Below are 12,900 nucleotides of genomic sequence, written 5' to 3'. Positions count from 1 at the left end.
TTTTAGGCACAGGTTCAGAGGCAAAAAAGAAGCATCTGCATTGAGACACCTTCCAGTCTTCCTACCAACTTGACATCTTGAATATATGTATGAGAGCAGTTGAAGTGAAAATATGGGAAGGGGAGAGTGCTTGTTGGCTTTCTCACTGCCTGAAGAATATGCTGTCATTGGACTATTGTAGGGCTGCAATCCATCTGGAATTTCCAGGACATATATGGAATATAGCTGTCTCTAGCAGTGTCCTGGTGGAAATCCGGTAAATGTCCGGGAAAATACGGATGTATGGCAGCCCATGTTGGCAGTGCCGTTTTGGCCTATCTTCCATAAAAATAAACAGCATTTTTTGCATTTTTGCTGAAAAAATATCTGGGCAAAACTAAAAAAAGCTCAGCATCTTTGCCCCCAGCCCAAAAGGCCTTCCACTGAAAAGCAACAAGTCCATTAACTTGCCAGCCCCATGTGAAAGTTGAACACGCGAAAGAGACTGAATCCACAATCAACCAACCAAACAAACCATTCTCTCCGCCAAAGTCTTGCGCCCTGCCAAGCCTCTCTATACTCCGATCGTGGATCAAGCGTCTTCACTGAGCTCCCATACAGCGTGCTAACATCCATCGACAACCCAGTAGCGGGACTGCATAAACTAAAACAGTTTATAGAAGAGATAGGAATTATCCGCGTCATGATTCTCAAGGCTGCAGCACCGCTTTGATGTATTGCAAGGAGGCAGGCACTTTGGCGAAGGAATTCGTGCGAGTCCTCTATACAGACGATGCGCACGCACTGGAGTGTATGTTCAGTTCACGTGTCCTGGAAAGCCCTGGCGGATTACGAGGGGTGGAGGCAGAGCAGAGCTCTGCTAGAACGACACGTGTGCGTGTGTGACAAGAGAGTTCATAACGTTTCATCGAGGGAGACACGCTTTATGGGCAACACCTATTGCGACAGGTGTGGGAGAGCGAGGGAATGGGCATTTCATCTCCTGAGAGGCAAAGCGACTAGTTCTCCGCCTTCCCGCGCTAAACGAGCCCGCAAGAAACAAATAGCAATCCTCGTTCAAATTCATTGCGGAAGTGATGTCTTCACTTTCGTTTCTGCTGAATCCATCGGCCGAGAAAGACAGTTCGGGTAGTCTGGCGGCGCTCGGCTGTTTTCATGGAAGGTGGCGCTGGTCCCTCGGCGCCTCACGCCTCTGCTCCGACCAGCGCCAGGGAGAAAGAGGGAAGTAAGTGCCCGGCTCATTTCCATACAGGGGAAGGAGTTGCTGCTTCAGTCTCAGACGGTGTTGGCGGGGTCCCCGCCCCGTCCCATAGGCCGTTGTTTTGTAACCTGATTGGAAGCCCCTTATAAGGGGCTCCCTGGCCCTTGTGCGCCCACCATCCGCGTCCTAAGCGAGGCGGGAGCGCCCGCCGGGGAAGCCTGGGAGGCCCGGGAGGGATTGAGCGGGAAATTCGAGTTTGAGCGGGGAACTGTGTGGGCAGGAGCGAAGGAAGTAAAGCAGCCCTTCTCAAAATGCCAGCCTCCAGAGGATGTGCTTCATTAACAGCCACGTCACAGTTATTTGCTTAATATTATCAGACCCGGAAAGTGAAGATTCTCCTTACAAGTGGTGAGCGAACAATAGTAGAAAGGGCTGGTCACACGCTGCTAATGTGTTTCCTCCAAAACATGGGGACGTTGGCTTCTTTTGAAAATAATGATCAGATTTGAATCCGTGTCACACAGTAAACCCCCCCATACACATATGTACAGTACAGTGGTACTTCGGGTTACAGATGCTTCAGGTTACAGACTCCACTAACCCAGAAATAGTAAGAACTTTGCTTCAGGATGAGAACAGAAATTGTGCGGTGGCAGCGGGAAGCCCCATTAGCTAAAGTGGTAAGCATTTGTCATATTTACAACCTCCTGGGGGGTGGGACTCAAAGTAGTAACAGCTCAGATGGGTGTAGCCAGGATTTATGTTGGGGGGGGGGCAGAACCGAGCTATCTGCGACACTGTCAGTTCATTTATTTATTTACTTGATTTAAGGGGGGCGGCTGTCCCCCCCCCCGCTACAGTCATGCCCAGATGGTCTTGCTTCTCCCATTGCCACAGCCTTGGATTCAAGCTGAAACCAAGCATGGCTCTCCCTCTCAGGCTTCTGCCTGCAGCCTGCTTCTAAATCCTGCTCTCACATACCATGCTGACTTTTGTCCTTCTTACCACCCACTTGCAAAATGACGTCATGCGCAGAAGCGGCGAATCGCAACCTGCGCATGCACAGACACGCTGCTGCAGGTTGTGTTCCTTTCATCCCGTTCACAACCAGAGGTACCACTGTACTAACAACCCATGCAGTACTTTGGGGCTAGTGTGGCCCCTGCCTGGCTACTTCAACAAAAGAATCCTCCATTAGATTGCTGGATCCAGGAATTGGAAGGACCCATGCAGGAGAAGAAATTCACTGTATTTATTTCCCCCGATTTGAATTGCATTTAATTTTCCCTGGTGGTGATTTCAGGTTTTTTTTTAACATTAATCATTTCCCACATAATCTTCAAGTCTTTATATGTCTTTTCCCAGGCCTTTTTAATAATTATGCATTTTACCCTCCCTTCCTGCTTCTTCTCTATCACAGTCAAAGTCTCCCAAATCTCGAGTTGCGGACGTAAACCCTCCCGGAGGCACATCCGCAGCTCGAAGCATTCTTATCCAGAACGCGTAGCGTTTCTGCGCATGCACAAGCGGGGGAACTGGGAAGTAACCGTTCTGGTACTTCCAGGTTGCCACGGGACGCAACTTGAAAAGACATAACCTGAAGCAGACGCAACATGAGTTACGACTGTAATATCATTTTTGTCTTGAACTACTCTTACTTTCCTTTGTATCTTCCTCATACCTTGTCTCTCTACCATTTTCACGTTGGTGATTTGTATGTTTGCCTCTTTTAATTGTCTCACAGCCTCTGAAAGTACCGTACATTATTACTTTTACAGATTTGAGAAGCTGCCTTATTAACATCTTTTATCTGATCAAACAGTTCTCTTTTCATGACTAAAAGAAAACCATACAATTCATCTCTTAGGTTCTTTTGCATTATGGCCTGGTTAGTTTGTTTTAACATCTGGATGTTTTCCTCTGCCGTTTCTAGTTTGGAGTAAGGGGGGGCTAAATCCCTGTTTCCCAGCTTTCTCTAGGGTTTACTTTCAAAACAAAAAGTCCTTTCCCACCACTAATAGTGTTATTTTTAGCTTTGTCAATACTTTGCCAAGGACATTTCATTAGGTTCAAAAGAGGAAACCAGTGCTTCCAACTTTATCCCTTCCCTCTCCCACCTTACTCACAAATATAATTTATAAGAGTTATATATTCAAATCTTTACATCCATTCACATCCAAATCATTTCTATATATTCAATATAATAAGCCTGTACAATTAAATTTTGATTCTAATTTAGGTAGAGGTAAAGGGACCCCTGACCATTAGGTCCAGCCGTGGCTGACTGGGGTTGCGGCGCTCATCTGGCTTTACTGGCCGAGGGAGCCAGCATACAGCTTCCAGAGCAGTGCACGGAAACACCGTTTACCTTCCCGTCGGAGCGGTACCTATTTGCACTTTGACGTGCTTTCGAACTGCTAGGTTGGCAGGAGCAGGGACCAAGCAACGGGAGCTCACTCCCTTGCGGGGATTCGAACCGCTGACCTGATTCTAATTTAGTCCAGTATTAATAATGGATGTTCTAGTCCTCTTCTTTTGATCTTGATTTTAGCCAGCAAGTGCCTTTTAATAAATTAAATCTCAGTTATAATTCCATTAGGTTAGACGTCTTCAGCAATTTTATAGAACATAAGTTTCTCTCTCAAAGTTATATGATTTCCCAAGTGCTAATCTTAAAAAAAAATAAAAAATGCAGTTTTCTTCCTTCAAGAAACATTGTAATCCTTCTCAGATTTATCCTGCATTCTACATCAAGTTCAGTCTCACCATAGGATCCAGATTAAGTTCAAGTCAATATCTTGTTTGAAAAGTCTTGAGATTGGTATGAACAAAAGCTATGCGTATTCCTTTTAGTCTAATCACTTATTAGTTAACTTATCTCCCAAAGTAAATTTCATCCACACTTCGCTTGTATGTATTTGGTGCTCACAGCACCCAGAATGGGAGTGAACTTTCTTTTATTACTCCCATTTTCTTGCCAGATTCGCCAAATTTTATGCTAAGAAAGCTGCTGCACAGGTGATGAGAGAAAGCAATAAAGGCTTCACAATTATGATGAATAGGCAGACATAGTTTTACAGATATTCAACATACATTAGATGCCATGCTAAAATGTTTTTCTATAGCCAGGCCTTCAGCTGATTATGTAATCTATGGCTTTTAAAATGTGTTTATGCGAGGATGGTTATTGGTGTATGTCTGTTCTTTTGTTATGTATTTTGTGTTCTCATTTTATATTTTTATATTGTAAACTGCCCTGTGATCTTTGGATGAAGGGCAGTATGCAATTTTAATTAATAATAATAATACATTTTTAGTTACCCAGAATGCTGGAAATAACTCTACTTCAGAAGCGAACAGCAGTGAATTATCAACTTCCACAGATGAACGTGATCCTGATTACTCCTTAGGAAATGGCCGTGAGTACCAACATGGATATGTAGGGGAGTTTAAGGCATATAGTTCAGGGATGAGAGGTTGGTCATGCAAAGAGCCAGCAAACAAACCATAAAGTCTTTCATTATTTATATTTCCATTTCATCTGAACCAGGAAACTATAGTGAAAAGCTTTGAAACAAGCAGAATATTAAGGCATTGCTTAATATCCTGGCTTGTTCCAAAGCTCTTAAGTGCTGTTTTCTGGTTTAGGTGATGAGAGAAGTTCCATTTAATTGAAATTTGGATAATGTTTCACCAAATTAGGATTTAAAATGTGGTAGGGTTTCCAGAACAGTTCAAAGACTTCATGGATTTCATCTAGCACTGGACACTGTCTTTAATGCAGTGAAGAAGGAACTAGAAATAAGTGTGCGTAATTAATTGGAAACATTTTCTTAAGGAACAACAAATGCAGTAAAGAAAAAGAGAAAAAGAAAGCATCGAATGCAATATACTGAAAGATGGAATGGTAGAAGAATTCGAAAAGGTAAAAAGTTAAATGCTGTAGAATGTCACAAACTTTTCATAATGTTGTAAAATTACGAAATAAGCTTGCAGTTTTCTGCTGGCGAAGCCCATCCTTTTCCTCACTGTTTTCTTCATTTAGCCTGCCACTCATGCCTTAGTGTTAATAGTTAAGTAATTCATTCCATCACTCTGTTCTAGAACTTCACTGGAGTGGACTAGCAGACTGTAAACTGCTTAGAGGTTTCATTACAACCAAGCAGTATATAAATTCTGTTGACTAGATGAATATAATTTTCACTTCTCTCTCAGATTAAAATTTACTCTTACTATAAGTGATCTGAATTACTTTCAGGTGATATGAAATATTCTGTGCTACATGTTGGGGGTCTGGAGTTTGGTATCAGATTTATTTTCTAGAAGCCCAAAATATAGGAATTTTAACTATTTGACTTCGATTTCTTGATCTCATCTAGTAAAACGAAGGCAGATTAAAATTCAAGAAGAGGATTTGCAGGGCTCCACCCTTCCTGTGCACTGTGGACAAGTTAAAGGTGTTTTGTATAAGAAGAAATTGGCAGCAGGTAAACTGTTGGTTTTGAAGAGTATATCTGTGTGTATTAAATATGTACAAGGCGTATAATACTAATGGCAGATTTAAAAATTGGGATGGGAAGGAAGCCATCATGTAGTTAGTATATGACTACCATTTGCATTTGGGGAAGAACACTTTCTTCTACATATCTTCTCAAAACAGAAATAAGTCCCATTTCATTTATTTGTTCATTTAAAAGCATAAATTCAGTGCATTCAAACACACAAAGCAGGGTCTGGTCTTATGGGTCAGGGAAAGCTTGGGCAAAAAGCTATATCTTTACATGACATCGGTGTTCACTCAAAATCTGGCCACAGTATTCTTCACCAGCTTCAGCTTCTTGCCAATCCCAAGGGAACTCCCACATAGAGTGCATTATACTAGTCCAGTTGGAAGGTTCCTAGGTAAGTGTATATAGAAGCCCCCAAATTTTCCCCAGAAGACAGTTTATTTTATATATTATACATATCCCATTCTGCTTACGGAACCAGGGTAGCTTACAGCAATTACTTCAGTATCATAATGAGATTTTCAGTCATTTGAATCCCTCTTAAAAGCACAAGTGATTTCGTCAGTTTTAAGTATTTCAGCATGCAATTTATGAATTTGACTAATTTTTTTTATAGTTTTCACGTTCCATATACTGTGAAGTGAAAAGAAATACCAGTACTTCTCTATTGTCAGAACCAAAAGTGTGCAGAAATGTGATTGTAGAGTTTTCAGATGGATTGACTCTTCAACCTGCAATTTTACAATGGCTAGCCATGAGACGGTTGCTGTAGCTGCTGCTGCTGCTGCTTCTCCTTTGGCGATCATTTGTAGCTGAGTAATACAGCAAATAGAAGGCACCTTTCCTCAGACACTGCTCAGCAACATAGCCAAATAATGTAGACTGAAAAATTACTCAAGGTATCTTAGATTTAATCAAAGCCAGATTGCCATGCTGTACCATTAAAAAATGAGGCTATGCCTGATTCATCTTAAAAATAAGCAATCAAACAATTTTATATACCCAGCATGTACAGTATTTTTCGCCCTATAGGACGCACCGTCCCATAAGGCACACCTAGTTTTTTGGGGGGGAAATAAAGGAAATAAATATATTTCCCCCCCAGGCGCGGGGCTGGGGCGGGGGAAGCCCGAGCTTCCCCTGACCCCAGCCCCCAGAACAGGCAACCCTGTGCAAGCTGCGGGAGCCCAGCGCCGGGCTCCCGCGCCTTGCGGAGAGCTGCACGAAGCCTGGGTGCGCTGAGCTTGGCGCGCCCAGCCTTCGGCATGCAGGCAACTCTCCGCAACCCGCGGGAGCTTGGCGCAGGGCTCGCGTGCCTTGCGGAGAGCTGCGTGAAGTCTTCGGCATGCAGGCAACTCTCTGCAAGCTGTGGGAGCCCTGCGCGGGCTCCCACGGCTTGTGGAGATCTGCGCGAAGCCTGGAGAGCGAGAGGGGTCGGTGCGCACTGACCCCTCTCGCTCTCCAGGCTTCAGCGAAAGCCTGCATTCATCCCATAGGACGCACACACATTTCCCCTTCATTTTTGGAGGGGTAAAAAAACCGTAAGCAATTAGTGGAAGAGTTCAGCAGAGGAGCTGCTGAAGTATCAAGACAGACGTGTTCCCTGATCAGTGATTCTTATTGCATACCTATTTACAACAAAATCAAACACTAAATAGTTTTAGTCAGAAACACCAAGCCCCATGCAGAAATTTATTGTAGTGCTTGTATCAGAATCTCTGTTCATATGGTTTTTTTCTAAAGTAAAAAGGTAAATGGACCCCTGACCATTAGGTCCAGTCACGGATGACTCTGGGGTTGCGGCGCTCATCTCGCTTTATTGGCCGAGGGACCTGGGGTACAGCGTCTGGGTCATGTGGCCAGCACGACTAAGCTGCTTCTGGCAAACCAGAGCAGTGCACGGAAATGCCGTTTTCTAAAGTATATATTGGATAAATTGTTGACAGATTTCTTACATGATTCAGTGAACTTTGCTGATTGGGATAGGTGTGTAACATTCATGTGACTTCTCCATTTGTCATAGGAATTTCGCAGAAGTCCATCAAGGGTTCTGATGGAAAGTGGTTCACGCCACCAGAATTTGAGGCTGAAGGAGGATGTGAAAGCTGGAAATCCTGGAAAAGAAGTATCCGCCATAAAGGGCTTCCTTTAGAAAAATTAATAGTGGTATGCAGTTCACTTGTAATGCCTGTAATTTTATTGCCTTATTTTCTACATGTGATCTGAAAGAAGTATCAGATGATACTTTCAGACAGTCACGCCTTTCCTTCTTATAATCACAAATACAATATCCTGTCCTTATGTAATAATATAGTATTGTTGTACCTTCCTTGTACCTGCTACAACAATGGGAGGTGTTGGTGGTGAGATAGACACAAAATTAGACTAAAAGAATTGGAAACAAAGGAATTCCTTTTGCTTGCATTTTCTGCTACTTTTTATTCTTATACAGTGGTACCTCGGGTTACAGATGCTTCAGGTTACAGACTCCGCTAACCCTGAAATAGTACCTTGGGTTAAGAACTTTGCTTCAGGATGAGAACAGAAATCGTGCGGTGGTGGCGCGGTGGTAGCAGGAAGCCCCTTTAGTTAAAGTGGTACATCAGGTTAAGAATGGACCTCCAGAACGAATTAAGTTCTTAACCCGAGGTACCACTGTATGTTGCTCAGGTGTGTGCCAGTTAATGGCAAGAGGTGTATTTCCTGGAGCAAAGATGTATTAACATTTTCAAGCACCTATGACAATAACGCATATAAATATATATGGGAGTGATGTGAGCGGTATCTGTGCTAATAGAGCCAACTTCTTATATACTGATGTCAAAAAATAGATGTTTCAAAAATAGTTCCCACTTCTTTGTGTGGATTTCCTCATTTCAAATACTATTTTGGGATCCCGCTAATGCATCAGAGTAACTAATTATGTCATGCTTATTCCAGAGTGGATATCTTCCTAATCCAAAACGAATATACGGCAGGAGGAAAAAGGTAACAGTTTATCAACAGTTTTACCATATTGGTGTGTGACAGCCATAGATATTGTCAATTTATTCGTATATTATATTTTCCACAAATACACCTGTGCTCAAAGCAGCTGACATTTTAAAATATATATAAAAAAGGAACTGCACTATCAGCATGAAAAAAAAACCCCTCAGACTATGGGTGCTGCCTGTGAGCCCTAGAAAGATGAAATGGTTGAGCCCACCACCACCTCCCTGTCAATGCTAGTAGGCCTGTTGTGAATGGAACTGGAAAAAAGTGTTGTCTCTGGAAAATCTAGGGACTTCTACACATAATTAAGAGACGTGCTGCAATAACTGTGGCCTAACTGTGGGGCAGGCATGATGGCCAGGCAATAGTAGCCATCACCAATTGGAAGCAAGGAAGTATGTTCCACACTGAAACTTTTGCAGGTACAAACAGTATCGGAAGTAGGGTTGTGTAAAGGTAAAAGGTAAAGGTACCCCTGCCTGTACGGGCCAGTCATGTCCGACTCTAGGGTTACGCGCTCATCTCGTTTAAGAGGCCGGGAGCCAGCGCTGTCCGAAGACACTTCTGGGTCACGTGGCCAGCGTGATGAAGCTGCTCTGGCAAGCCAGCACCAGCGCAGCACACTGAAACGCCGTTTACCTTCCCGCTATAAAGCGGTACCTATTTATCTACTTGCACTTGGGGGTGCTTTCAAGCTGGGAGCAGGAGCTGGGACCGAAAGACGGGAGCTCACCCCGCTGTGGGGATTCAAACCACCGACCATACGATCGGCAAGTCTTAGGCACTGAGGTTTTACCCACAGTGCCACCCGCGTCCAGGGTTGTGTAGAGCTGCCCTAATAACATCATGAGCACAAGCATTCCTGAAGGCACAGTTAAAAGGATGTCTGGTGAGGGCTTCCTGTTTGGCTTGCCATGATGGCGACTGCCCATTACTTCGGAGCCATTTTGCACGGAATATTTTGAGGATGAGATGGGAGTAATCATCCTCCCAATCGCCCCAGGCCTGGGGGGGGGGGGGAGGAGCTTCACCCGCAGATCACCCAACACCTGCTCCCAATCCGGGAGGAATGGGGGGGCAGGGAGCGCTAGGTGGAAAACACCATGCGTCTCTTTGGCAACTTTCCAAAGTCACCGCCATGAGCAACAAAATTCTGTTTTTTAAGATGAAAATTCGGACTTAATTAATGGGCATGCTTTGAGTGAGGGGAGATAAACTACTCTGCTAATTGATTCAGCCACTGAGGTGCCAAAAGATTTGAGTGGAAGAAGGATTATCATCAGTACGGGACTGGTATGTCGGAACGGAAGAGGTGAGCCTCCTTTGTTTCTTTTTGATATACTTTGTATTTGCTATTTTACTTGGCAAATCTCCCTGGAAGGACTGACTACTGGATTGTTTATCTACGCAAGCGGGACTGGAGAGTATTGTATTCATTGAAATAATTTTGGTCTAATTATTAACAGTTTGGAAAAGATTTATGAATTTGCAATTGTGGAAATCAAGGTTTCTAGCTAAAGTACAGACTTAATTGCTTTGGAATGAGATAAAATGGAGAAGTTTGAACATATGCCTGGTACAACTGGCAGCCAAATTTCCTCCATTTTGGGATGTGTCGCAGTGGATAATCACAGGCGTGAGGAAGTGAAAGTGAAATGCCACGATCAGATTCAGAGTACAAAGAATATAAAGAGAGAGAAAAGGAATATAAACACCCACACAGAAATATACTGTATTGATTTAACTCGCTTGCCAGACGAACTTGGAGGCTGTTAAAAACAAATGAAGGATTAACATCGGATTGACTTATGGGAACTACCTGGAAGTACTATGAAAAGCAGCACAAATGTGAGATGATCAGCACTCCCCGACCTCAGAGCATGGGAAGCCAACCAAAGATTTATAATTTGGCATAGTATTTGGACTGTTTGATTATTGTATGATTTGGAATGTTTTTAATGTGGTTTTATTGGATTGTTAAAATGGAAAATTTAATAAATATCATTATAAAAGGATGTCTGGTGAGGCCACCAGAGAATGGGTCAGATGAAGAGCAGGATCCAGGGACCATGACTGATAACCAAAGAATGATTTATGGGCCAGAAAACAGTAAGGCAAGCTGAGATTCTTGACAGCAGATGAGATGGCCTTTTACTGTATTTGCCCCAAACAAGAGCTTGATAAACTAGGAAAGAGTATAAACAAAATGGGGATAGGCAAAAGCTAAACTGAGAAAAGGTAGTTGGCACAGGCAGTGCCAAACACATCTGGCTGAGATTTTTCTTACTAATAGCTTCTGTGATTGGATGATCCTCGGGGACCCATCCAACTCTAGAACTCTAGGATTCTATTATAAAAAATGCAAGACTTGTCTTTCTAGACTGCAGGTGCTGTTTTGCTGAATGACACACAGTTTGTCTATGCCTGTTGAATCATCTGTGCCTATTTTTATTTGGCAGGTAAAGAATCCATCAATAACATTTTGCGAATCAGCCCAGTTCCAGTCATCAGGTCAGTGAAAACTTACCGTGAGGTATGTATTACAAAGCAGCGAGAGTGTTGGGTTATATGTGGGAAGCCCAGGATCAAATTCATGCCTTTGGCTCCAAGGCTGGCTTTATAATGTGGTTGCACCAAAGGTTGCCTGGAATGCCCAATTTTGTATTGTGGTATTGTGATGTATGCCCTTTGCTGGGTGAATCTTTGATGTGCCTCTCACAGAGATAGGCAAAGTCATTCCCTGTTCCCATTAGAATGCTACCATAATTCAGGACATGGATTTCCTGGATGCCCACATATGCGAACGTCATTGAAGCTTTGATTCTTTGGGGAATGACATGGCTACTGTGAAGAATAGAGACAGTCAGTTACTGAGCTTCATCATCTCCCAACCCTAGCTGTGGTCTGTCATGATGGCCCAGAAGAGGCCACGCCAGGGCCATCAGAAGATGCCACGCCAGGGCCATCAGAAGAGGCCACGCCAGGGCCATCAGAAGAGGCCACGCCAGGGCCATCAGAAGAGGTCATGCCCGGGCCATCAGAAGAAACTATTCCAGTGGCACCTCAGTCACCAGGCAGGACCCCACACAAGCAACTTCGAGTGAAGCTGCAGCGTCTCTCACCATCTGAACTCCCCAGGGAGTTCCCCAACCCTCTGGATTCACCACACACAAGCCCACTGGATTCACCACAGGCGAGCCCACCAGATTCACCACAGGCGAACCCACCACCTGTGCTGAGGAGACCACATCGGAGATGCCATTGGCGCCGGAGCATGAAGCCCCATACCATGTGTGAGTCTGATAGCCCCAGGCCCTACACCACGGGGCTACAGTTGCTGCATCCTCTATGCCTTGATTTTTGGTGGGCATGGGGATTTGGGGGAGGTGGCCGGCAGAGGGAGCTGTCTTGGGTGGGATGGCAGATTTTCTCACTGGCACAGGAGGTGGAATGGGAGTGGCTGTAGGGCTAGACAGCTAGGATTCCCTCCACCCACTGGAATGAATGTCAGATGGGCATTGACTCTGCTAGGTCCTCACGTCAAGACGTAAACATGTCATTATTGTCTCAATCCTCCCCATGGTCTGGTCTTTGTTTCTTTTTCCCACAGCATCCAGCCTAGGATGTGCCATCCTGCGTTCTGTGCATGAAATGAAACGACTATTCCAAAACACCTTGGGAAATCGCAAAGCCTTGCAGGTGAAGCTCCAAGATATCAATGGCCACCTAATTGGCTTGCGGCATCAACATGCAGACCTAAAGAAAGCCCTGGACCGATGCAGTCGGCTTGATGCAGCCCTGGATGTTTTGACATTGCAGAAGCAAATGAACAGCATCATTGAGCACCAGATGCGACTGGAAACATTAGTGCTGAAGATCCTGACAACACTGGGTGTGGAAAGGTCCTAGCCGTAAGGGATGGTTCCCACCCACCCCTCCCCTGTAGAAAAAGAACGGAAAATTGTGAAATGTTAAGTCTCACTTGTCATTTTGTTGCCAATTCACTACTTGGAGCTCCTTTCAATCTTCATAAGATGTGATTTTGCTTTCTTCCTCCTCATCTCTAGTTCTATCTTAGCTATTATCAAACTGTATTCCCATGAACTGAAGAGATGTTCCATGCAGTGTTTTACCATTCACTGATTTATTGGTCCAGATTAGTAAACCAATTCTAAAAGAGGTTGGATTTCCTATTTC

The 12,900-nt window shown here is 44.0% G+C and overlaps 1 protein-coding gene and 1 long non-coding RNA gene across 2 annotated transcripts in view; one reads left to right on the top strand and one right to left on the bottom strand.

Annotated features, from left to right (window-relative positions):
- Positions 1 to 12,900, bottom strand: part of LOC309370586 — a 147,457-nt gene that overhangs the window by 50,300 nt on the left and 84,257 nt on the right. The window lies entirely within an intron of this gene.
- On the top strand, positions 859 to 12,883 carry LOC309370569 (uncharacterized protein). The gene is made up of 9 exons (XM_081912471.1): positions 859 to 1,225; positions 4,519 to 4,620; positions 5,040 to 5,126; positions 5,581 to 5,688; positions 7,733 to 7,875; positions 8,650 to 8,697; positions 11,163 to 11,214; positions 11,601 to 11,996; positions 12,314 to 12,883. The coding sequence occupies exons 1-9, from the start codon at positions 1,156 to 1,158 to the stop codon at positions 12,610 to 12,612; spliced, it is 1,305 nt and encodes a 434-aa protein (XP_081768597.1). The 5' UTR covers positions 859 to 1,155; the 3' UTR covers positions 12,613 to 12,883.

Source organism: Podarcis melisellensis (genome assembly GCF_964234715.1).
Source record: "Podarcis melisellensis genome assembly, chromosome: 5".
Classification (NCBI taxonomy): Eukaryota; Metazoa; Chordata; class Lepidosauria; order Squamata; family Lacertidae; genus Podarcis; species Podarcis melisellensis.
This window is presented reverse-complemented; position numbering and strand designations above follow the sequence as displayed.

Excerpts from the sequence above, each read along its gene's own strand:
- LOC309370569 (XM_081912471.1), top strand. The coding sequence starts at position 1,156 with ATGGAAGGTGGCGCTGGTCCCTCGGCGCCTCACGCCTCTGCTCCGACC. Across the intron at positions 4,621-5,039 it reads TTACTCCTTAGGAAATGGCC|GAACAACAAATGCAGTAAAG; the intron begins GTGAGTACCAAC and ends CATTTTCTTAAG. Across the intron at positions 7,876-8,649 it reads CTTTAGAAAAATTAATAGTG|AGTGGATATCTTCCTAATCC; the intron begins GTATGCAGTTCA and ends TGCTTATTCCAG.